Source organism: Austrofundulus limnaeus, unplaced genomic scaffold (assembly GCF_001266775.1).
Source record: "Austrofundulus limnaeus strain Quisiro unplaced genomic scaffold, Austrofundulus_limnaeus-1.0 Scaffold114, whole genome shotgun sequence".
Lineage (NCBI taxonomy): Eukaryota > Metazoa > Chordata > Actinopteri > Cyprinodontiformes > Rivulidae > Austrofundulus > Austrofundulus limnaeus.
The window spans coordinates 898,377-923,655 of record NW_013952516.1 but is presented as its reverse complement, the minus strand read 5'-3'; the positions used below and the strand labels follow the sequence as shown (position 1 = coordinate 923,655).

The 25,279-nt window shown below is 41.5% G+C and overlaps 2 protein-coding genes across 5 annotated transcripts in view; one reads left to right on the top strand and one right to left on the bottom strand.

Moving 5' to 3' along the window:
* pole (polymerase (DNA directed), epsilon) overlaps positions 1-7,732 on the bottom strand; it is a gene marked incomplete in the record, with an annotated part of 21,244 nt that extends 13,512 nt beyond the window's left edge. The window contains 25 exon segments of the mRNA XM_014014395.1: positions 403-617; positions 708-903; positions 983-1,285; positions 2,073-2,165; positions 2,260-2,408; positions 2,495-2,640; positions 2,730-2,876; positions 2,975-3,077; positions 3,150-3,278; positions 3,357-3,464; positions 3,550-3,762; positions 3,971-4,084; positions 4,191-4,323; positions 4,420-4,539; positions 4,632-4,717; positions 5,279-5,389; positions 5,467-5,574; positions 6,163-6,243; positions 6,326-6,470; positions 6,556-6,710; positions 6,807-6,899; positions 6,975-7,019; positions 7,106-7,186; positions 7,275-7,410; positions 7,500-7,732. Of these exon segments, the coding sequence (XP_013869849.1) occupies positions 403-617; positions 708-903; positions 983-1,285; positions 2,073-2,165; positions 2,260-2,408; positions 2,495-2,640; positions 2,730-2,876; positions 2,975-3,077; positions 3,150-3,278; positions 3,357-3,464; positions 3,550-3,762; positions 3,971-4,084; positions 4,191-4,323; positions 4,420-4,539; positions 4,632-4,717; positions 5,279-5,389; positions 5,467-5,574; positions 6,163-6,243; positions 6,326-6,470; positions 6,556-6,710; positions 6,807-6,899; positions 6,975-7,019; positions 7,106-7,186; positions 7,275-7,410; positions 7,500-7,567 (3,278 nt within the window).
* Positions 7,733-8,187: 455 nt separating this feature from the next.
* The window catches only part of acacb (acetyl-CoA carboxylase beta), a 30,583-nt gene continuing 13,491 nt past the window's right edge, over positions 8,188-25,279 (top strand). Inside the window, exons 1-29 of one of the 4 annotated variants that reach the window (XM_014014390.1) lie at positions 8,188-8,274; positions 10,347-10,892; positions 15,155-15,287; positions 15,369-15,507; positions 15,619-15,728; positions 15,811-15,892; positions 15,975-16,073; positions 16,200-16,309; positions 16,396-16,506; positions 17,003-17,212; positions 17,309-17,479; positions 17,558-17,719; positions 17,806-17,969; positions 18,269-18,419; positions 18,813-18,916; positions 18,998-19,079; positions 19,725-19,870; positions 19,960-20,110; positions 20,195-20,329; positions 20,510-20,656; positions 20,748-20,936; positions 21,023-21,123; positions 21,248-21,336; positions 21,434-21,558; positions 21,637-21,750; positions 21,856-21,969; positions 22,041-22,130; positions 22,223-22,341; positions 24,411-24,434. In XM_014014390.1, coding sequence (XP_013869844.1) covers positions 10,366-10,892; positions 15,155-15,287; positions 15,369-15,507; positions 15,619-15,728; positions 15,811-15,892; positions 15,975-16,073; positions 16,200-16,309; positions 16,396-16,506; positions 17,003-17,212; positions 17,309-17,479; positions 17,558-17,719; positions 17,806-17,969; positions 18,269-18,419; positions 18,813-18,916; positions 18,998-19,079; positions 19,725-19,870; positions 19,960-20,110; positions 20,195-20,329; positions 20,510-20,656; positions 20,748-20,936; positions 21,023-21,123; positions 21,248-21,336; positions 21,434-21,558; positions 21,637-21,750; positions 21,856-21,969; positions 22,041-22,130; positions 22,223-22,341; positions 24,411-24,434 — 3,899 coding nt within the window. In that variant the 5' untranslated portion in view covers positions 8,188-8,274; positions 10,347-10,365. Of the gene's footprint in view, positions 8,275-9,109; positions 9,129-10,346; positions 10,893-13,435; positions 13,517-15,154; positions 15,288-15,368; positions 15,508-15,618; positions 15,729-15,810; positions 15,893-15,974; positions 16,074-16,199; positions 16,310-16,395; positions 16,507-17,002; positions 17,213-17,308; positions 17,480-17,557; positions 17,720-17,805; positions 17,970-18,268; positions 18,420-18,812; positions 18,917-18,997; positions 19,080-19,724; positions 19,871-19,959; positions 20,111-20,194; positions 20,330-20,509; positions 20,657-20,747; positions 20,937-21,022; positions 21,124-21,247; positions 21,337-21,433; positions 21,559-21,636; positions 21,751-21,855; positions 21,970-22,040; positions 22,131-22,222; positions 22,342-24,410; positions 24,435-25,279 lie in introns of those variants that run through there. The other 3 variants (XM_014014391.1, XM_014014392.1, XM_014014393.1) reach the window with 3 other exon arrangements.

Sequence of the window (25,279 nt, the reverse complement as noted above, 5' to 3'; positions counted from 1 at the left end):
GAAGATCTTTTTAGAACAGGGTCAAAGACAAGTGGAAATGTTTATTCCCCCTCGGGGTGATCCTTACAACACAATAGTAAACAATGTGGCTTAACATCGATGTTAAAGGCCCTGTCACACTAGACAACTTATGCCAACTTATAAACATTTTAAAGACATCTACTGGTACATTGAAGATGGAATACCTAATACCTAATTTCCCTCTGGGATCAATAAAGTATTTTTGAATTGAATTGAATTGAATTGAAAAAATCAACAGGAAGCTTCTTTTCGGCGTATACATAATGTAATTTGAACAAATTGATCTAATATATCACTTTTATTAGCAATTTAGACATTAAAAATAAGTAGGCATAAGTTATCTAGTGTGACGGGGCCTTAAAGAGATTCTTAGGGGCCCACCTTTCTGTGACGGGGGAACCCTCCGGTTTTCGGGAGATGACATAGCGACAGCTCAGACCCGCGTCTTTCACCATCTGGTCTCCCAAGAACTCTGCGAGTCTCTTAGCTGTGCTGATGGAGGTGGACTTCTGCTCTCCATAGTCCTCAAGCCTTCTGGACATGGACCGATTCTCTGAGATCAGGTCAAACAGCTCTGCGTCAGGCATGTTGGCAGCCTGGGGAAAAGACAAACAAACAAACAGTAAATTTAATCAATGTTTATGACTAAGATCAAAGAAGAGGATCTTATTAGGAACAGTTTTTACCTTGCTGTACAGCACATCCAGCCAGTAGTCGGCCACTTTGGCCACAGAYGCGTAGACCTCCTCCAGGGTGGTACCTTTGAGGAAAGCCTCGAACACAGAGGACTGAAAAATCTTGATGAGCTGGAGCTCGCCTCTTCTCTTCACTTCAAAACCTTTGAGCTCAGCCAGAGAGCCGTCCTCATTGAACACAGCATACCTAAAACCAGAGCAGGCTCACCTTAAAGCACATGATTTTATCCTGCCCCTCACCAGCCAGCAGCAGGTTTTTGGTTCACCTCTTCTTGAGCTTCTTCCCTTCCTCCTTGGAGGCGGGCAGGATCATCGCCAGATACGGTCCATCCACCTCGAAGAAGATGCTGTTCTCCGAGCGGACGTTGTAGTCTAGTGTGGTGGGCTCCACCAGCTCGTGGTACTGCTCGTTGGTGAACCCCTCCTTCACCAAGATGTTCAGCATGGCCCCCGGGTAGGAGATGGGCACTTTGGGCTTCTTCTCATTGCTGGTTTTTATCACAAAGTTCTCCGGGAAGGTGTTGGGAAGGACACACCAGATACCRTCAGTGTCCAACTCCAGAGGCCTCCTGAACAGAGAGAAATACAGAGCACAACTGTGGAATTGTTTTCACATGAAATATATATTTTAAATGTYCAAATAGACTTTTGAAGGTTACAGAACAAACTTAAACGGCATAGCTTTTGTGTTTTAAACTGAGATCATCTTGAGAAATGATGTAGTCATTTCAACAAACCTTGAAAAAAAAATCAGAGTATGTGTTGTGAATAACTCTCAGCTACTACCACATCAGATTTTAGCTCAGTATCTGTAAAAGTGGCTGACTTAAAGTCATTTTTGTGTTCAGGCTGTGGCAGCCAGCTTGGTGTGACTCCAAAAGTGAATCAGTTGTAGATATACATCTAAGGATTGATTTCCGAGAGTGTCATTGAACTCCATCCAGTGATTCATTTGATATTTTGCTAACAGACAAAGCGTTGACTCCAACGGTTACTGCCAAAGTTTTAAGCAAAGTTWTTGTGCAATGTGTAGCGCTCAAAGTATGTGTTGGAGAAGACTCTCAGATACTTCCATACCAAATTTTAGCTGATCGTTTGCAAAACTGTCTAAATTATAGCCATGTTTTGCATTTGCTAAGGCAAGTAGGCTGCAGCGGCCATCTTGAATCGGGTTGACTCATCMGTTATAGATGTGAATGCAATGTTTACATTTTGAAAGTTTTATTGAAATCCGCCCAGTGGTTTTGGAGATATTTTCCTAACAGACACACAAGCATTAAAATAGTATCCTGTATAAAACCCTCTGGAATGAAAGAGTGGAAATACTTTAGGTGATCCGATGTAGCGTCTCCTCACCCTATTTGCTCAATAAGCTCCCTGGCCTGAGTGATGATGTTGGCTCCGGTGTAGCACACGATGCCGGCCATCTCCATCGAGTACCAGCGGGCTCTGGCACAAACAGACAACATGAGGCTGAACTGACAGCAGCCAAAAAAAMCCCCCAAAAAAACTGAAGAACAACGTGATGAAGATGCATCTTTACCCTTTTCTCATGACGTAGCCGTAAAACGAGTTAAGAATGCACTTATGAGCCAGCTGAAGGGACTCGTACAGGATCTCCATATTTTTACAGCGCTTCACCTCAGCAGCATCTCCGCTGTCCTGCGCTGCCGAAAGTTTCTTCTTCCACACCTTCAAGCAAGAACAAAAAGGGCAAATATGTATCACAAGATGAAATGCACCAAATAACCGGACAATCTTAGAACACCAGCACCTACTTTGTGAAGTCCTTTGAACTCATAACGCCGGTCCCTGAACGCTCTGACCGTGTCGACGTAGAAGGAGTTTTCTCTCTGACAGATGGTGGTGACCCGCTCCTCCAGCCTGGTCACGTGCGTCTTTTTGTAGGCCTTCTTGCAATAGTCTAATATTAAAACCAGACAGAGCAGAAACACCGATTTGCACGACTTGAAAAGCAAAAACTGCCAGAAGTGACCCGAACGCAGACGATACCTGCCAGACGTTTCTTCTCATGTTTGGCCTGCTCCTCCCTGTTCAGGGTGTGGAAGGCCCGGGCCGGCCCGTTGGGGTACAGAGGGGGGAACTTCTCGGACTCCAGCTGCTGCTGGATGCGGTGAAACTCGCTGCGACTCGCGGGCACTGAGGACAGAGGGGGATTCTTCATGAGTCAAAGTCAAATGAAATGTTTGTTTTTTTTATTTAATTCCTTTAAACGCATAATAAAAGTTTAAACTTACTGATTTCTCCCCTCCACTGCCAGGCCATCCTCCTCTGACACAAGGCACCGGGCTTGTTGAAGTCRCACGCAGCACACGTGGCCTCGTCCACCATAGCTGACGGCTAAAAGCAACGAGGATAAAGATGCTAAACGCTTCTCTACCGTATACACTGTGTCATTTTGTTTTATTTTACCTGAAGGCGGTTGGTGAGGATAATGTTGGGGTACATTGCTCCAACATCCAGATGGTAAATAAGGGGACATTCAATCCTGTTTGGAACCTCCTTCAAGGACGTCAGCTTCTTCTTGATTTCATCACACACCTGACAGAATAACAGTTACCTGATGGCATCGCGACAACAGAGTCCAGTCAAAAAGACGACGAGGAAACACGATCAAACCTCATTAAAGTTGGTAACTTGCTCCAGAGGGAGTTTCTCTTCCTCCTCGATGGCGTGCCGCATGGTTCTCTCGACTCTTTGAAGCAGAAAGTCAAACGCAGCTGGGTTCTGTCAACGCGGGACATCGAGTTGCCATTATTAAATCAAGAACTGGCACGAGAGAGAAGGAGGAGGGAGGCTCGCTCCGTCGTACCATTTTAAAGCGACAGGGGATGTCGCTGCGGAACACGCCGGACTCCAGCGCCTCCACGTGTCCGCCCACGTACGTCTCCGAGTCCATGACGTGGCCGTCGTCCGTCAGCTTGTTGAAAACCTGCTCCTGCTTGTTTGGGAACACGATGTTGGCGTGGAAGGCCTGCACCATGAGCAAGGCTTCACACAGAGTCCCTGAGCCTTTACGCAGCACCTGCTCACACACAAAGACAATGATAATAATAATATTAATAACAATAATCATAATAATTATAACAATAAAAATATAATAATAATAACAACAAAAAATAATAACAATAACAATAACAACAACAACAACAATAATAATCAAATGCTTAAGAGGTTTTCCTTTTGTTTTTTGTTGCGATGGAAGTGTGTTAAAGCAAAGGCCAGAACCAGACCTCATCAGGCTCCATAGGGATGATGGTGCACAGTGCGAAGATGAAGGGGTGAACATATTTCATGTACAGGTAATACGTGGCCACAGCGTCTGACACGGAGTAGGTCGCTAAAGTCTGAGGAAAACAGAGAAAAGTGTTTTTGAAAAAATGCAGCTGTCCTTTAAAATCAATTGTTTGTTAAAGGAGGTGATTAGGGGTGGTCTAAATTTCCTTTCTGGACCTGTGGTTCTTCGGTTGCCATGCGGCACATCTCCTCAGGATCCAGCTCCACCGGGTCGTAGCCCAGTTTAGCTTTGGCTGCTGCCTTCAGATTGTGACTCCCCACGGGCAAGTAGCTGTCTCTCTTCACCCACCTGATGCAAAGGAGGGAGYCAGCGGGATTATGTTAGGTCTTATTTACCTTACCGGCCACACTTTTATGATTTAAAGAGGGTCAGAGTCGTTCCCACCTCAGGCAGTCCATATGGATGGCCTGACTGGACTTGTACTCCCCCTGGCTGTCCTTCTGGAAACCGATTTCCCTGTGCATGCTCAGTCCATGGAGGGCTGCCCGAGTTTCCACAAAAGGCCTACAGAGAAGTCAAAACAACATAAAAAAATAAGCCCATCTTTTCTTGAAGAAATAAACATTGCTGGTTAGATCGCTTTAGAAAGAGCTCACCAGTCAAAGAAGTCTCCATTATAGGTTACAAAGATATTTGGCTTTGTTTCTTGCACGTGATCAAACCACCTCTGAATCAGAGCGGCCTGCAAACACATAGCAGCACATTAACACACATCTGCTTTATACTGTAACACACACACACACACACACACCTACAAACCTCATCGTCTTCGTTAAAAACAGTAAAAGGCCCCTCGTATTCAGGTTTGGGANAATGTAGCTTGTGCCACACAGTGAAGCAACAGATAAACAGTTTTTGCATTCAAAAGCAGATTTATGTCTCACAGAGCGTATGTCCAGGTCGTGCAGGCTGGGCATCTTTAGCCACTTGCGGAGAAAATGCTTCTTGACGCTGGGTTCTGCCTGGAAGATGGCCAGAGGAATGGCTCTGATGGAGACAATATATAGATGGTGTCAAACCCCATGCTTTCACTGCTGCCAATAAATGTAAAGAGACTGTTCCCCAGAGAGACTGRGGCGAGGAATCAACTCTGGAAGCATTTTATTTGGTTTACTAACACAAGAAAATGTATCATATCCATCATCCAGGCAGTGAGAAATTATATATATGTACACACACACACACACACACACACACACACACACACACACACACGCACACACACTGCTGTTGGCCTACAAACCTCATCGTCTTCGTTAAAAACAGTAAAAGGCCCCTCGTATTCAGGTTTGGGAGTGAACTCAAAGTCCTCGATGTTCTCAGAGACTATCTCTCTGTTGGTGATTAGAAACCCCTGAAGAAACACACGAGAGCTGCCAGATGACACAAAAGAGAATAAAACCATGTAAACGCCCCAAACCTGAAACGCACCTGTCCGTCAATCATGTAGGAGATCATCATGATCTGATCCGTCTCTGCGTCGGGGAATTTCAGAGGAAGTTTGGTGGTCTCGATGTCAAACGCCAAAACGACAGGGTCCTAAAACGACAAAAGGACGAAAAATAAAATAAAGACCTAGCATTCCTTTCGACAAACCTTGTAAACGGCGTGATCTCTTGTGATTTTGCGAGACATGTAAATACTCAGACTATATTGTGGGGATGACTCTCAGCTACTACMGTATAACTTTTGACTCCGTACGAGTAAAACTGACTGAGCTATAGCCATATTTGTGTTTGCTAATATCAATTAGCCGTAGCAGCCACCTTAAATTTGATTGACCCCAAATGTTAATCAGTTGTAGATGTACAGGGAGTGATTAACCTCTGAACGTTTCATTCCGACCCATTCATTGGTTCATGAGATATTTTGCTAACAGACCCAGTTGACTTCAATAGTATAAGGACAATTTTTATAAAGAGTTCTCACTCAACCTGTCAGAGGTTTGTGTATGTGTTGAGTTGAAAAACAAGCTTCTTTACTGAAGCTTTAGCTCAGCATCAGTAAAGTTCACCGAGTTAGAGCAGGTGTTGAGGAGTCTCATCTACGACCAACCCAAAGTCCTCACATAGTAATCCTTATAAAAGAGCAACAGATCTGACTTTCAGCACAATAAAACGCACGCACCGGTCGCTCCACGAGATCATCCCTGCGTACGATCTCCGGTGGGTAAGCGCTGCCACGGTACTGAACGTTGTACCAGTGAGCCTGAGCAAAGGACAAGATCCAGATTACCACAGCCCGTGTGAAACCACACATTCTCTGTCAAAACAAATAATAAATAAMATACCACATGAATCTTGAGGTCAATGGACAATCGGACGTGGTAAGGCACATCGTACTCTCTCATGTCCACGATGTTGTCCAGCTGATCTGAAATACTCTTAGACTTCCCGTCTTCCTCCGCTGGGGCCACGCTGCCTCCTGACAGGGCACTACAAAAGAAAAATTGTAATATTATAATGAACAACTGGACGTATTGGTGTGAAGCTTTCGGGGACCGGACTGGATGGACACTACCTCGACAACATGGACGTGTAGGCATCGTTGGACTGCTCTCTCTCTCTGTTCTTGCGTACGGCCGGAGCAATCTCACGCTTGACTTTGATGAGGTCGTCCACAGTGTTGAACGACAGCTTGATGTAGTTTCTCTTCAGGCCAACCAGATGGTTCGGCTGGAGGGAGCAGGGTGTTGTGTTGAAATGTGAGATAACCAACAACAGACTGTTTTGGGATAGCTGCGAAAAGAATGTCAAACATAAAGCGCTCACCAGATCCAGATCCTCTTTTGAAAGGTTTTCAAGCTTTGCCACTTTTCCTTGAAACTTCTTCGATAAATATGAGATGACCTCCCTTTCGCAATTCTGGGAAATAACAGCATTTATTTATTTCCAAGCATGACTGCATGAATAGGATCAACAAATAAAGCACATACTCACCATTTTAGTAGCGACATAGAAATAAGGCTTGAAGGGAAGAGCCACCTACAGTCCAGAATTATTGGAGAATGGTGTCAGAGCCATAAATACCGAGATCTGTGACTTAAACTAGATATTTAAAATGAACACACCTTGAATCTGCTCCCATCCTCCTGGATGAAATAATAGTCCACAGCACTGATCATCCTCTTGTCTTCATCCAAAATCTCTGTCTACAATAACAAAGCAATAAAAACGTGTTTAATGTCCCTCTGCAGGGGATGACTGAACCTGATCCACTTTTTCCGAGTGTGAGCTCACAGGGTGCATGTTGATCAGCCAACCCGTCCTCTCYCCGGGCTCCTTCATCCTGTCGAAGCCGAAGCGAGCGTCCATGTCGTCGGTGAACTGGCTGCGCTCCAGCCGCTTGGCGGCTGACATGGAGGAGCCGTCACCCCTGGTTCACAGTACAGCCACATTATTAGGCTCTCCTAACCCAACACACTTTAAAATAACGTTAGTAAGAAAAACTGCTGACAAACTTACTGGTTCTCCTGATCTGCTCCACTTTGCCCACGGTCCGACCGGTATCGTCCGCTGTTTTGTAAAACCATCTTAAAAAAAAAGATTTCTCGTTAAAATAAAGTGCAGAAAAGTCAAAAATCCATTCGACTCTTGAACCCCAATGAATAAAACCACACTCAAAATATAAATTTATCTTCAATGTACGGTTTCGTTCTGTCTGTGTAGCCAACATGGATTGCGTTGTTTTCTGTTTTCGCGCGTTCTGCAATTGCCGCGAGACCAGACCAGGAACAACAAAGATCATTTATTCAAACAAGATGAGTAACTTGGTATAGTTCCACTGTCACCACTGAAACGAGAAGGGTCTAGCGGTACAAGGCAAACTGTAAATTTTAAAACGCTGTCATAAGTTGATCGCTTAATACTTCAATAATGACAGCTGAGATTCCCGTACCAAAGTGAAGTGTTGATTTCTAACATAAAATGAGTAACCTGAGTCGATGAAATTTTGTTCAGCAACTTTCAGAAAGTTCATTTACAAMTAGCTTTTTTAAACATATTTTTATTTATGTCACAAAACAGTAAACAAGGCAGAAATGTATTTTATTTAGTTAACCAGCTTGAAAATAGGAACACATCAAATCAGTTCCTCCATCAATGGAGTGAATCATCTTGTACACATATGAGCTTTGACAAGCTTGTGGGCGGAGCTTGAGGACCMTCCTCTTGTGTTTACTATCACGTTCAGTAGAAGGTGGTGCTGCGGTCCTTTGTGAAAGGACAGTCTGGACTCGTGGTAGGTGTTTTTGACGTTGCGCCTTTGTACCAGGCTCAGGAAAGTTTAAACCCGTTAGAGGGCTAACCAGCACTGCTCTCTGAACGCACTGCTCGTTGCTTTCACGTTAGGCACAAAGGAACGCTTTTCAAATGATAAAAATAGCTCAGRGCTTTTAGTGAAAACATGACAACATATCGGTTAACCGCTTGTCTCGCGATAGGAAACGGAGCTGCTTGTGTTTTGAAATAACACTGCTAAATTAGTAAGGATGAATTTGTGATTATGTAAATATCTGTCTCTTTAGCCGTTTTCTTGTGTACATAATTCAGCTGTCGKTTGATGTCAGCATGGAGCTAAAAAGATATAAATTTATTGCTCAGCTAAATAACAAACTGTGTACACTGGGAATATGTTATTTTTTAACAGTTTGACACTTAATTTTACTTCCATATACACATCAAACAATTTTATTTTAAATGTGCATCAGATGATTTGCTTTTAATGTGTCTTTAAGGTGATGTCTTACTGCACTGAGAGGACAAATTCCTGTTTCCACATGCAAAACAAATCTTTAGTTCATCATTTAAATGTATTTTTTTTCTTTTACATGAAGTCCATATTAATATAGGTTTAAATTATTTTTTATTCAGTTAGATACAGATGTTTGTAAATGCTGTTTGTATTTCCACTCTTTTTTTTTATTATTTTTTTACCTTGTCTCCCTCATGTGCTGACCTTTAGCCCACATGGAGCAGCCACTCTGAGCTCTGATGTCAGCTGTTTCAAGCAGCCTGTTCACTGGACTCTGGCTGGGAAATATCTCCTGCCACGGCTTGCTGCTGAGCCGCATGACTTTGCAAAGGGGAAAAAAAGTATAAACTATTATTAACAACTGAACTGATATGAGTGTGATAGTCACCCCCACCCCCTACCCAGAATGCCCGGTGTCCTCTGAGACCTCCATATCTTTTCAGATTAGAGAAGCAAACAGACACAAATGCTACATCAGATAACGTTTTCTCTGTTTACTGAGGGACACCTCACAAATGTAAGGTGACTCATTTTGCCTCTAATAATATTATCTTTTTATATCATGATTTCAAAAGCATAACAAATTTATTGTTTGACATTTAGATTTGACTGAGTTCACATTAAAAATATTTCAGTTTACTCAAAAGATGTGTTTAGGGTAACTCAACTACTACTTCACCATATTTTAGCTCAATATCTGTATAACTGATGGCGTTAGCTATTTTGGTGATTGTTAAGATCAATTACCTGTGGTGGCTATCTTCAATTGTTGTTGACTCAMTAGCAGTTGGGAGGAAAAAGCAAGAATTATACAAACAACACAAAATCTAATACGTTTGGTCAGCAAACAATACTCATTGAATCTTGCACAATAGCACAAAACAAAGTATTTCAAGGAGAAAAATAAAATTTGTCTTTCGATGAAAAATTCCTGTAAAGATTGCAAGTGCATCTTTTTTTCTCGGTGTGACGATCATTCAATAAAAAGATGGTCCTGTTGATTTTCCCCGTTTTATTTCTGATGCCCTTCAGGAAGATTAAAATCWGTGGTTTCCAACCTATTTTCCTCAATTATTCAAATGGACTTGTGTATCAGATTTTTTATATACAAACAATAACATGATCATTTCACAATTTCTGATCAGAMAAGGTCATGGGCCTTCCCTGTGCTCTCTCTCTTCCCAGGTTAGGAACCAGTGATGTGGTGGTGTTCTGTAGCACCGTACAGCAACATTAGCAGAAATATGACCCAAAATCAAAAGTCTTAAAAAGAAAACCTGCTTCAKCTTTARTACAAAATTAAAYGTTACTAGAGAACAACTCTCCTCTTAGTTCTTTGTGGATGTGCTGTAGACAGGACTGTTTGACTGATGAAGAAGAGGCTGAAGAATTTCACAGGACTTGAAGTATTTCAAAAAAGACTGGATACGCAAAGTGTTTTAGTTGCTGCAAAAAGTGTTGACATGCTGTGATAGYTAATTTTTTCAAGGTATATCTCTCTTTTTGAGAGACTGTTGTCTCTTGCATAAATAATTATGTTGATCTTGTTTTTGTTCCAGCCTCAGAAGATGTCTGCAGATGCTCCTGTTTGCTGTGTTGGGAATAATCTTTTGCATCTTTGTGCTCCTGTGGAGAATTAACACCAAGTCAGAAGCGATGCCTGTGAAAGGAGAGGATTCTCAGGTGGCCGAGGAGGACGTATCCACTTCAAAGCCCGCTCCTCACGCAGACAAACATTCCCTGTTAGCAGCTGCTGTAAAATTATATCACAATGACAACAATYTGCTGGCCAACGGTGAGTCTGCAGGTTCTGCAGTCAAACCGGAGGAGCGGGATCCTCCGCAAGCCTCCCCTAAGGTAAATCCRGAGCAGCCCCCACTGCCGTGGGCCACCCAGAAACCCCTCAGAACCACCACACCGATGCAGGACTCTGGACCCGAAACCAGGGAGCGCCTCAAGTTTATTCTCGGAGCAGAGGATAACTCGTCAGATGAGGAAACAACAGAAACAAAACCTCCAAACGGAGCAGCTCAACCACTCGTTTCTACACTAGAATCTGAGCAGAAGTCTGCCACAGTGACGCCGCCCAGCTCTTCAATCATCAAGTAAGACTTGGTTTCTATTTCAGTCTAATGTAATGACATTTGATGTCTGAGGTCAGGCCTGTTTTCTTCATGTTGGTACAAATAAAGCACAAAAGCTTCTCACTAAACAGGAAAATATAGAGTCAGTTTGAGGATTTGCCTGTTCTGAAACTGCTGCTTCTGTGCGTTTGTCACCTGACTGCATCAGGGTGGGTYATTGTCATCTGCCAAACATCTCGACTCTATTATTGGAACAAGAGCTCCAGCCAGTGACTTTGAAAACGATTGTGGTTTGACTCTGGTCACAACAGTAAACAGTCCTCAACAGGTTTTCAGTTGTACTCTTTTTGTTTCAGTCTTGGAAGATAAGAGTTTTTTTATGCGCCGGTGAAAGACAGTTTTTACACGATGGAGGACCAGAGGAGGTGTTCACTGCACATACCTCTGTGTTCTGCTGTTTATTGGACATATTCAGTTAGAGRTGTGTGTCAGCAGGATCAGCATGTAGGAGACAAAGGTAGGCCATTTCTAGTCTGCACAAATTTCACTGTTAACTCTTAAGTGAGATATGTGTATCCTTATATYTTAAAGTCGTGAAACATTTATATAAATATAATAGCACACATCAGTGTGTAAAATAAAAGATAACTAGATACCGCWTAGCGGTAACATAATGACCCCCGCACGCAGAGATGCACCAGAACTCAGAAGTCTTTATTCCTAATAAATTTCATGCTATAGGTGCATCCCAAAATTGTAGTGGTTTGGATGGGGGGGCATTGGTTGACCTGATGGATGGCCCCTCATCAGAGCTTAACAACAAAAGAAATGTGAAGCTCCTATGTTTAATAGTTTTTGAGCAATAACCCTTTTTGTAAGTCCAGACACCCCTTTTTCAGATAAATTGGGGGTTCGGGGGGTGGGGGCACTGATTGGTGGGCCTATGGATAGAGCTTCATCAGAACTAAACAACCAAAAAAATCTGAAGCTTCTATGTTGAACAGTTTCTGAGTTATAAGCATTTTTGCATGTCCWGACACCCCCACTTTGAAAGGAGCCCCCTCCTCAAATATGGGGTGTATCATAAAACCATTGGCTGGTGCAGTGTAGGTCAGACTCATCTACAGTCCTGCCAAATTTCATGTTGATTGGTGCAGCCATTTTTGTGCTACGGTTGACCAAATATCTCCAGAGAAAAAAACAAACAAACAAAAAATAAACAGTATGAAAACAATATGACTCCCATTTACGCTTCGCTTGCGGAGGTTATAGTTAGATTAGCTGAGCAAGAGATTTGGGGATTTAAAATGTAATAATGCAGCAATAATATCTAATGAGTCCATGTAGAAAATATAAACACTTTGTAGTTTTAATAATGTTTTTATAAGTAAATATTTCCTGATTATTTCACCTTTTTAGTTATTATAAACTAATCCTGCTAATATCTACTTTGTAGTACTACATTATATTGCAGCACATTTCAGTTAAAAAATGACACCATTGAACCACATTAAAATTTAGAGTTATGGCATTTGTAAATCATTGCTTTCATAGATTCAGCTGATGCTGTTTTAGCCCAACGATGAGCCAGATTATGAAACGTTGTTCTGCAGCAGTGAAGCAAACGTCAGGAATGAARCAATCCTGTGCTCAGTGCTGCTCCTGAAATGAATTTATTAGCACAGAAAGAAGTCTGGAGCGTTGATTCTGAATGTGTGCAAAATTGGTTCACAAACCTTCTGCTCACTCACAGCAGCCACTGATCAGTCAGTCCTCTTTTGAACCTCAGCGTTTCATGATTTTACACCAAACAGCATAAAAAAACATTTGTATAGGTTTGACTTGTTTTGTTTTCAACACGTTTCTGCTGGTCACAATAAATAGAGGTTCAAATATTTGTGTATCCACAATTGATACTGTGTATCAGAAAAATGGAAGGAGCAGGTGGTGAAGATCAGTGGTGCACTCTGGAGACCTCCTATGCACCTCATAACAGTGATGTGATGATTTTCAGATTATAAAGGATTAAAACACAAGGATCTGTCAAAATAGACAGAAATGTTTTCTGTTTTTTTACAACCAACAAATGCATTTTTCTTTCAACCATGGCACCSTTTAAATGTAAAATACAGGCTTTCAAACACTTTATTGCCAAACAGCACTGTTGCATCACAGAAATAATCAACCAGCGGACACACGTTCCCTTACTTTGTGTGCTAAGTTTAGAAAGTTTGTTACATAACTTGAACCCTTTTCTCTCTCATGGTTCCCAGCAACAAAACTCCTGCTGAAGTCAGGTCTTTTTTATCAGCTTGAGTAGTTTTTTGTCAGTGTTTCTTTCTAATAAAGATAGAGTGATTTAATCTCTGAATGCAAACAGCTAGAAGACCATGCAGAGGTATCTGGACGGTCTTATGAATTCGCAGAGAGCAACAATCAGAGGGTCTTTAGATGTTTTGCAGCGCGTGTAAGAGGAGGAGGAGGAGGAGGAGGAGGAGGAGGAGGAAGGAGGAAGGAGGGAGGGAGGAGGAGGAAGCAGTTCCATACAGACCTCTTTTGTTATTATCACATATGGGCTTTCACGTTTACCGTCGACTTTAATTCAACAACATGGAGCGAAATAATTTGTTTCCATATCTTCAGCGGTAAGTCCTCGACAGAAAGAAGCGCTCCACGTCGTCTTTGTAACCTGATACTGTCAAATACTATCTGCACTGTTTGGTTCGTAAACAAACTTAAAAAAAAAAAAAAAACCTGCAAGTTTCAACAGAGAAACGGTGAGAAAAGTACCGACAGAGGCTGAAAGCAGCAGCCGGAGCTGCGGCTGAACTTCTTGCTAACGGGACACAGCGAGGCGGCTTAACTTAGCGCTTTGTTTGCAGRAAATTAAATAAATAATAATAACTTGAGGAAACGTGCAAACCGCAAAAAAATAAAAATGAAAAAGACGTTGCATTATAATGAAGCAGCACGGTAATAAACTTGCACAGGAGTAGTTTCTGATAAGCAGCGTGTTCTTGTGCTTCATGTCGTGATCAGACACTGGCTCAAAGAGTTATCAGGTCTTTAATGGCAGGCTGTATTTCCTCTGTGAGCTGTTAACAGTTCAACAGTTAAAGTTCACGTCAGCGCTGATATATAATCCAGATTTACTGTAATCGTCATACAATCAGGCGATTSTCTGTTCTAACGTGGTGCAGAAAGTGTGACTTTAAACCAAATGTATTAAAAGAAAGAAGACACAAACCAGAGGACAGTGGTGGTATGTACTTGAGGAAATGGTCTTTTGTTTTGGTCCTAGATCAGTGTGTTTGTAGTCCTGGTGGTTTTATTCTGGTGAATGGGATTTTTTTTTAATAATAAGCTATTATTACAGTTTGTTTCAGTCCCTTAATGTTACAGTCACCATCACTTGTTGCTTATCTGCTGGTTTGTTGCTTAATGTYATGCTTTGTTTTGTCTATTGTAAAGCATTTTCTGTCACACATCTCTGTGTGAAAGAAAAGGTGTGTTATAAATAAAGTTTAATTAAATCGTGCACAACTTGGTTACTTGACTGTAACAGCTGCATAGTTTATACCTGATCAATACAATGATTTTTTTAAAATAATTAATTAATTACTTTATTGTTTATGTAAAAAGGCTTGCAGTGCTTTCTAAGTATTATGRTCAAGAATGATGATTTTATTCATTTATGATGGCAGTAAAGTCTGATTTATAAAGAAAGTACTGCAAGGGTTTGTAAACTCAAGCAGCAGGTTTTGTCAAAATGTATTGTTAATCCTGCATTGTTTGTTGTATAAAACATGTCGAGAAAAAGTTCACACTGTGGTTATTTTGTTTTGTTTGCCTTTTGTTTCTCCATGACTATAAAAATCTGGTATAATATAGTTATTTATTGGCTCAGTTTCTGTTGCTGATTGTTTATTCAGAATATACAGAGTTATGTCACTAATATAATTTGAAATCAGGACCAGAAATAAAGACGTTGCRCTGTACTTTGTCTCTGCATGTTGCAAAAGGAATCTGACCTTTCACTCTGAGRGTTTGTGTTTGTCACTGCTTTTGATTGGCACTAAYATTTTACTCTGTGGTTTCAAAAACATACCGTGATCCATTTCTGGTTTGCCTCCTTTAGTCTGACATGGTGAATTATATGCAGCCTGCGATTCCCCAGGATTATTCATTATTTTGTAACGTAACCTAATCAACTCAAGTAACTGTGTTCAGCTGTGCTGTGGAGGAAGATGATCACCCATCCTTTTTTTCCCTTTTTTTTTCAGGACTAGCATGTCTGGTCCTCACTTGGTGAAAAAGGGACGTGATTATAGAAAAATGGATCTACAGAGAGACTTCACTGTGGCCTCTCCTGCTGAGTTCATTACACGTTTTGGTGGCAACCGCATCATAGAGAAGGTAGAAATAATACTTAGCAGCAGCTTTCAATATTTGGTTTTCTCCTGCATCATAACCACGTGGTTTCTGTTGCTTTGACAGGTCCTGATTGCTAATAATGGCATCGCTGCAGTCAAATGTATGCGTTCCATCCGCCGCTGGTCCTATGAAATGTTTCGCAACGAGAGAACCATACGATTTGTTGTCATGGTAACTCCCGAAGACYTGAAAGCTAACGCAGGTCATTGTGCAGTTGATATTTTGTCGTGCCACTTGGCAGTCATTACCGAGAAATCTGTCTGAGTTAAAGTAAGAAGAAAACCTGACTGGTGTTGACGTTCTTGTTCTTTAGAATACATTAAAATGGCCGAYCACTATGTGCCGGTTCCCGGTGGCACCAACAATAACAACTATGCCAACGTAGAGCTGATAGTAGACATCGCTAAAAGAATCCCAGTGCAGGTACAGTTCACACTTCCTGTTCTTTCATTCTTTTCTTTTTTGTCATTTCGAGGCGATCTATAATAAAGCACGTCTTTTACAGGCTGTCTGGGCTGGCTGGGGTCACGCGTCTGAAAATCCAAAACTGCCCGAACTCCTAAACAAATCAGGGATATCATTCTTGGGTAAAAGTTGTTTGAAAACTCAATTTTCCATTGTGTACATTTGATAAGTCATGTGTCATTATTAGCTTGTTGTCTCTCTCAGGGCCATCCAGTAAAGCCATGTGGGCTCTAGGAGACAAAGTGGCTTCTTCCATTGTTGCTCAGAGTTCTGACATTCCCACACTACCATGGAGCGGCTCAGGTGATTCATTACCTTCACACGATCTCTAAGGTCCAACTCACAATGTGGTAGATGGGTTTTAGGTGTTTTGTGCACTTAAGCAGGCTATAGACTCATACTTGTGTTCATTATGTGTCCATGTGCCAGGTCTCAGAGTGGAATGGGCTGAAGAGGACCAAAAACAAGGCAACGTAGTCATTGTTCCTCCAGAGATCTACGCAAAGGGCTGTGTTCGTGATGTAGATGAAGGCCTAGCTGTAAGTATTTTTTGTTTATTTTGAACTGTTTCTCTGTCATTCTGTGTATTTTGACAAATATTTTAATGTGTTCTGTTTATTTTCAGGAAGCTGAAAAAATTGGTTATCCGGTTGTCATCAAGGCTTCTGAAGGAGGTGGAGGAAAGGGCATCCGAAAAGTTGAAAATTCTGAGGATTTTCCAAGTTTCTTCAGACAGGTTGGTTTTATTCCATCGTATGAATGAATGAATGAATGAATGAATGAATGAATGAATGAATGAATGAATGAATGAATGAATGAATGAATTAATGAATTTTATTTATGAGGATAATGTGCAGTTAAAACATAAACACAAAAACATTTGATGCACTGCACCAGATTTAGCCTAAGGCTAATCTGGTGCAGTGCATCAAATGTTTTTGTGTTTGATGCATTTGATGCATTGCACCAGATTTAGCCTAATCTGCAGTCCTCCTAATACTAAAAACAAGAAAAGAAAATAACAGAAAATACAAAATAAAACTATTTGCAATCAACAATAATAATACATAAACACCCCACCCCACTCTCCAAACACAACTAAAAATTTATATCACTAAACATTCAACAAAAAAACGCAACTCCCCCAGACCAACTTGAACCAAAATATATAAAACTTTACACACATACAGTATTACACTTTTATGCCATTTTTACATTTATTCTGAATGCAGGTCCAGACAGAGGTCCCTGGATCACCCATTTTCATCATGCAACTGGCTCAACACGCGAGGCACCTCGAGGTGCAGATACTGGCTGACGAGTACGGAAACGCCATCTCTTTGTTCGGACGAGACTGCTCCATCCAGAGGCGGCACCAGAAGATCATAGAGGAGGCTCCTGCCACCGTCGCTCCTTCCTCAACTTTAGAGCAAATGGAGCGGGTTGGTTTGCTTCAGTGCACATATTTAATTCAACTGCTTATTATTTTCTCTGGTTCAGACAGATTTTGATTCAGCTTCYTTATCTTTTTGCCTCAGTATGCTGTGCGAATGGCCAAAATGGTGGGCTATGTGAGCGCAGGGACAGTGGAGTACCTCTACTCCGAAGATGGAAGCTTTCACTTCCTGGAGCTGAATCCTCGCCTGCAGGTGGAACATCCRTGTACAGAGATGATTGGTGATGTGAACTTACCAGCTGCCCAGCTCCAGGTAAACCTCTTCTGTGGTCTTATATGAATACATCTTGCAGGGTGACTAAAACTTTTAACTTTATGTTTTATCTATTAGATTGCAATGGGCATCCCCCTTCATCGAATTAAGGACATAAGATTGCTTTATGGGGAAAATCCATGGAGTGACAGCATCATCAACTTTGAATCTCCAGAATGCATTCCCAGTCTAAGAGGACATGTAATAGCTGTTCGGATCACCAGTGAGAACCCAGATGAGGTAGAATTTAATCTCGTCAGCGCTCAAAATACGCAAAAACTGACTGGTTTCAACTTGTAATTCTCTCCTGTGTATTATCATCTCAGGGGTTYAAGCCCAGCTCTGGCACCGTTCAGGAGTTGAACTTCCGCAGCAGTAAAAACGTGTGGGGTTATTTCAGTGTGGGGGCCACTGGGGGCCTCCATGAGTTTGCAGATTCACAGTTTGGACACTGTTTCTCATGGGGAGAGAATCGTGAGGAAGCCATATCGTAAGCCTGTTTTTGTTTTGAAAACACTACGCTGATTGATCTTTAGATATTTAGCTTCAGGTTTCCTGTGTTTTCTTGACTTTGAGTCAAGACACCATAACGCAATACCTGTTGTAATGTAAGTATTACGACAGGTCTTGTGACATATATGTAGTGATAAATGCAGGGATCTGTCAAATGTTTAACAACTGTGAAATATTATTAAGGATAAAGTATTTAGATTAATTATATCTCAGATTAAACCATGAAAATGTTATTGTGCAATGAAACTTGTTTATTAGGTGTCATATTTCTAACAGGAACATGGTGGTGGCTATGAAGGAGCTGTCCATCAGAGGGGACTTCAGGACGACAGTTGAGTACCTCATTAGGATTCTTGAAACGGAAAGCTTCAGAAACAATGACATTGACACCGGCTGGTTGGATCACCTCATTGCAGAGAAAGTTCAGGTCAGTGAGTAAAAACAAGAAAAAAGAAAAAAAAAMCAGTAAATTATTCTGCAGCCAGATACTGTGGGGCTGAATAAAAACGTGCTTCTTCCTTGGAGACAACTTGACCCTGTGGATAGGGTGGTCATTATCCAGTTGGGGATCAGAGCTTTGTTCCCTAGTCCCTGCAGTGTGCTGAAGTGTCCTTTGGCAAGACACTGTACCCCACCCCCACACACACACATCACCACTGCCAGCTGATATGCTTATTTGTGTGTTAGTGAGAACATAAAAAAGTGCTGTAGAAGTATCTAAATGAAAGCTATGAGTGTGCAATGAATTGGAAACTGTGTAAAGCATTTTGCTGAACTGGGTGTGGTTAAAAATATATTATAAATTGTGGACCCTCTGCAGGCAGAGAGACCAGATACCATGTTGGGCATCGTCTGCGGGGCTTTGCATGTAGCAGATGCCAGTTTCAGAAAGAGTATGTCAGACTACCTGCATTCCCTGGAAAGGTCTGTGGACACATTTCCCCTCTTAAAACAAGTTTTACTATCTTTCATACATGCTTTTTACTATATCTGTTAAAATTGTAGAGGCCAGGTACTGCCTGCCGACAGTCTACTCAACTCTGTCAACGTGGACTTGATATATGAAGGCGTCAAATACTGCCTAAAGGTATTTCCAATGCTTACTTGTTATTGTGGGAATGATGATTCAGCATTCTCTGTTTTTCTGTTTCTTTATTTTTCTGTTTGTTTTTTTCCAACCTGACTTTGGCATTCTTTGTGCTTTTTTGACCATTCATATATCAAAATATTCAGCTCATTCRGGAGATGGGTGCTATAACATTTGRTTGTTGAACTTTTAGAGTTTTCAGAATATTTACAGTTATTTCCATAAATCCCCATTGAAATGGACAAAGATCACCTAAATTCTTTCACACACATATCTAGTATGCTTGTTCCAATTTGATCGTCTTATGCTACTGTAAGTTTTTAGTCTTTTTCTACATTTAGCTTTTATCTTGCCTTTTGTTACAGTTTTCTTTTAGCTAAACTATTGCTACTTTAACTAGTGTTTTCTGCTTTTAGATTTTAGTTAGCCTTTTGCTGCTTTTTCTTTTTATCTATATTTTTCTCTATTTAGCCATTGACCAGTCTAGTGTTCTGCTTCTTTTAGCTTTAACAACACTTTTTCAACATTTTAAGCAAAGTCTTACAGGCATTTACACAGCATTTTCTCAGAAAAGGCATCGTCTGTAGTTTAATTATATATGTTATTTTAAAAAATGTAATAAGCTACCATTGTTGCTGTGTTTAGGTGGCTCGCCAGTCCCCGACGACTTATGTAATTGTAATGAATGACTCCAACATTGAAATAGATGTCCACAGGCTGAGTGACGGAGGCCTCCTGCTCTGCTACAATGGCAGCAGCCACACCACCTACATGAAGGAGGAAGTAGACAGGCAAGGCTGTAACTGCACAAAATCCACATCGGTTATTTTGTTGACTTAACTTTGGGTTCACACATTTCCATGTTATTTTATCCTTCTAGCTACCGGATTACTGTTGGCAACAAGACTTGTGTGTTTGAGAAGGAAAGAGATCCCACAGTGCTGAGGTCACCCTCTGCTGGCAAGCTGCTGCAGTACATAATTGAGGATGGGAGTCACATCAAAGCAGGAGAGCCCTATGCAGAGATAGAGGTTTGAGAGTTTTATTTTTATTTTCTAGTTCTTTTTGTGTCAGAATGCATTTTTTAAAATAATGTAACTGTGCTTTGGGTTCAGGTGATGAAGATGGTGATGACTCTGACTGTGCAGCAGTCTGGTTGTTTACATTTTGTCAAAAGGCCAGGGGCAGTACTGGAGCCAGGTTGTGTCATGGCACGTATGGATCTAGATGATCCCAGCAGCATACACAGGGTATGTTACTCCGACAGTGTTAAAGCAGGTTTATTTATTAATCATTCAAAAAATATTTTAGTGTTTGCATCATGTTGGACAGTTTTGATCTGCATTTGTGGTGATTTTCTCACAAAAATACTACATTACAAGTGTTTGCTAGTTTAACTGTACTGTTTTATTATTTTGCCCCCATTTTAGGTGGAACTCAACACTGCTACGCTGCCCCCCCAGCAACCACTGCCCATGGCTGGGGATAAGCTTCATCAGGTGTTTCACAGTGTGCTTGAAAATCTGATTAGAGTGATGGATGGCTACTGCCTCGAAGAGCCTTATTTTAGCAGTAAGGTACATATCAGCCCCTTAACCACTGAAGGGTATGAAATTACCATGCATCTTGGAGTTGATTATCTGATAGATTTCATCTTCCTGTTTGTAGCTGAAAGAATGGGTGGCGACTCTGATGAAGACTCTGAGGGACCCCTCACTGCCTCTGCTAGAGCTCCAGGAGATCATGACCAGCGTGGCCAGTCGTGTTCCTCCTTGTGTGGAGAAGGAGATCCGTAAAGTCATGGCTCAGTATGCAAGCAACATCACCTCTGTCCTCTGCCAGTTCCCCAGTCAGAGGGTAAATGTCGTGCAAACAACACTGTGCTGTTCGAAACAAAGGTTCTGTCATCATATAATAATTATTTTTTACTTGTTTGATTTCAGATCGCCAACATTTTAGACAGCCATGCCGCAACACTGCAGAGGAAGGCTGATCGAGAGGTTTTCTTCATGAACACTCAAAGTATTGTTCAGTTGGTGCAGAGGTTAGTGTCCCAGTTTTTTTATTTATATTGTTTGTTTCAATCATCTGTATAAGTCAAAGTTTTACAGTTGCTGCACTCCAAAAATGTAAGCGTGATAGTATTGTCCTTATTGTGTTTCACTAAGATACCGCAGTGGAATCCGTGGTTACATGAAGTCTGTGGTTCTCGATCTGCTGAAGCGCTACCTGCAGGTAGAGATGCAGTTTCAGCAAGGTAACATTAATGCCTTATCCCACATGTAACTGTTTTTTTTCTGCAGTACTAAAAAGTGAACTTCGGCTGAGAATCTTGCACTCTTTTCCTTTAACAGCCCACTATGATAAGTGTGTGATCAACCTGAGAGAGCAGCACAAACCTGACATGAGTCCCGTGCTCGACTATATCTTCTCTCACGCTCAGGTGTTCAAGAAGAACGTCCTGGTTACCATGCTCATCGTAAGGGACGACCTCCACAAAGGCTAATACAGCCTTGAGATAAACCTATTGATGCAGCGTGTGTTTGTGACTGTGTAGGACCAGCTGTGTGGACGTGATCCCACCCTGGCAGATGAGCTCATGGCCATCCTGAATGAACTCACACAGCTGAGCAAGATGGAAAACTCAAAGGTGGCTTTAAGAGCCAGACAGGTAAAACCACCTGCACAACTCAGTTTGACATATAATCTTTGTTTTGCATTTAATTCTGAACCCTAAAAACACATTTAATCCTAATATTTAGTAAATGTCTCACAGGTCTTGATTGCCTCCCATTTACCGTCGTATGAGCTGAGACACAATCAGGTGGAGTCCATCTTCCTGTCAGCCATCGACATGTAYGGCCACCAGTTTTGCCCAGAGAACTTAAAGGTTAGCTGGAAATGTTGGTCTTTTTTGTCAGCTTAAACATCAAATAACAAATTTTTTATTGTTTGGTGCAGAAACTCATTCTGTCTGAAACCTCCATTTTTGATGTTTTGCCAAACTTCTTTTATCACTCCAATCAAGTCGTATGCATGGCTGCCTTGGAGGTATGTTCACTGGAGTCAAACTAAACGTTCCTTTTTTGTCTCTCATTGGATCCAATGTTTGAATTAGTTGCTTTTGTTTGCTGTGCTTCCAGGTGTACGTTCGCAGGGGTTACATCGCCTACGAGCTGAACAGCATTCAGCACCACCAGCTACAGGACGGGACGTGTGCTGTAGATTTCCAGTTTATGTTGCCGTCATCGCATCCAAACAGGTGACAGGTTTCCCTCGGGCAAAACCACAGATGTATAGCACCCTGCTGTCTGAGTCTTTAGTTAGATGTTTATACAGTGGTTTGCAAAAGTATTCATACCCCTTGAACTTTTCCATATTTTGTCACATTACAACCACAAACATAAATATATTTCACTGGAATTTAATGTGAAAGACCAACACAAAGTAGTATACAATTGTGAAGTGGAAGCAAAATTTTACATGAATCAAAACATTTTTTACAAATAAAAAACTGAAAAGTGCGACGTGCAAAAGTATTCAGCCCCCTTTTCCCTGAGTGCAACCAATTGCATTCAGAAGTTGCCTGATGACTGCTAATGACTCAAAAGGGTCCACCTGTGTGTAATCTAATCTCAGTACAAATACAGCTGCTCCGTGACGGCCTCAGATGTTGGTTAAGAGAATATTGGGGAGCAAACAGCATCATGAAGTCCAAAGAACACACCAGACAGGTTAGGAATATGGTTTTGGAGAAGTTTAAAGCAGGCTTAGGTTATAAAAAGATTTCCCAAGCTTTGAACATCTCACGGAGCACTGTTCAATCCATCATCCGGAAATGGAAAGAGTATGGCACCACAGTAAACCTGCCAAGACAAGGCCGTCCACCTAAACTTACAGGCCGAACAAGGAGATCACTGATCAGAGAGGCAGCCAAGAGGCCCATGGTGACTCTGGATGAAATGCAGAGAGCCACAGCTCAGGTGGGGGAAACTGTCCACAGGACAACAATTAGTCGTGCACTACACAAATGTGGTCTTTATGGAAGAGTGGCAAGGAGAAAGCCATTGTTAAAAGAAAACCATAAGAAGTCCCGTTTGCAGTTTGCCAGAAGCCATGTTGAGGACACAGCAAACATGTGGAAGAAGGTGCTTTGGTCAGACGAGACCAAAGTTGAACTTTTTGGCCACAATGCAAAACGCTATGTGTGGCGGAGAAAGAACACTGCACATCACTCTGAAAACACCATCCCCACTGTCAAATATGGTGGTGGCAGCATCATGCTCTGGGGGTGCTTCTCTTCAGCAGGGACCGGGAAGTTGGTCAAAGTTGATGGGAAGATGGATGGAGCCAAATACAGGGCAATCTTGGAAGAAAACCTGTTGGAGTCAGCAAAAGATTTGAGACTGGGGCGGAGGTTCACCTTCCAGCAGGACAACGACCCTAAACATAAAGCCAAAGCTACAATGGAGTGGTTTAAAAAAAAGAATATTCATGTGTTAGAATGGCCCAGTCAAAGTCCAGACCTAAACCCAATTGAGAATTTGTGGCAAGATCTCAAAACTGCTGTTCACAAACGCTCTCCATCCAATCTGACTGAGCTTGAGCTGTTTTACAAGGAGGAATGGGCAAGAATTGCAGTCACTAGATGTGCAAAGCTGGTGGAGACATACCCTAAAAGACTTGCAGCTGTAATTGCAGCAAAAGGTGGCTCCACAAAGTATTGACTCAGGGGGGCTGAATAATTTTTGCACATCGCACTTATCAGTTTTTTATTTGTAAAAAATGTTTTGATTCATGTAAAATTTTGCTTCCACTTCACAATTGTATACCACTTTGTGTTGGTCTTTCACATTAAATTCCAGTGAAATATATTTATGTTTGTGGTTGTAATGTGACAAAATATGGAAAAGTTCAAGGGGTATGAATACTTTTGCAAACCACTGTATTTGTTGAAATATTTTACTTATAAGAATCTTCCAGACAAAAATAGTTAACTGTAAAACACCTCACTTTGTAGCAGTTTTAACGAAATCCAGGCCTTAAAACTACCATGTAAATGTTTTTTGTCCTTTATGTTCTTTTTTTATGACATTTATCTGCTACATAAGTAAAGCTAAACCATAGATCAGTTGCATTAATGTTGCAGGTGGAGAGCAGCCTTTTCCACTGCTGCGGTGACTGCTTATGGCTAACTTGGAATGCAAGATGTGCTCCTCCCCACTGTCACTGTCATAAAGAAAGTGCTTGAATCTAATCATTGTGCACCAAGTTAGAAGTAAATTTTGATTAGCCACTGCTAATATTCACATTTCAATCATCTTATTTCAGAGGGAGCAGCCCTACTCTGAACAGGTAGAGTAATGCTCCTCCCAACCAGCCAACGCACATTATCGTCTCTGTGTCTCTGAACAATGCATGCTGGATGCACCGTGTCGCTTCCTCCTCTCGTACATTTGCTTCAGGGTTCTTCTAACAAGTCATTTCTAATTCACAATACAAAGCTGTGCTTCACTAGTTGTCCTGTTGCTTCTTTCTGTGTAAAGCGTTCTTGAGCTTTTTCAAAGCCATTTTATGCTCCTTAAAGGCACAGTGGGTAGGATTTGTTGTTTTCAGCGACATCTAGTGGTTGAGTGGTTGAATCATCACCCCCACCCCCCACCCCCGCTTCCAAACACTAAGGTGTCTCTCAGATGTCAAAAACCTTTGATAATTCCAACCGCGATGTCAACCAGCAGCTTCAGGGCTAGTGATGTTTCAAATGGTAAGATTATGAGCTTTAATAAGTAAAATTATACCAGCTATGTTTACATGCACAAAATGTTTTAATCAGATTGAAATGTATTCAGATTAATTAATCCGAATGTTCTGTTTACATGGACACTATCCGATCATGAAAAGTGTTTACATGCACCGGAGTTTTATTCAGAATAAAAGTCCGGACATGCGCAGTGTTGTAAACGTTCAGCTCTACTTCCGTGTTACAAACGTAAACAAAGCTCCTCTGTGCGCTCAGGATGGACTTGTGTCAGCTTTTAATAACGGTAGAGACATTGTTACTCCTCGGTTGAGCTGCAGCCTGCAGATGAAGCAACACGTGCTTTTTATTTTTTTATTTTTTTGCGAATCAACGTCTGCTGTTTGCCTCCTTTTTCATCTGTTAAGAGAGAGAGGAGGAAAAGTTCTGCACGGTGCAGCGC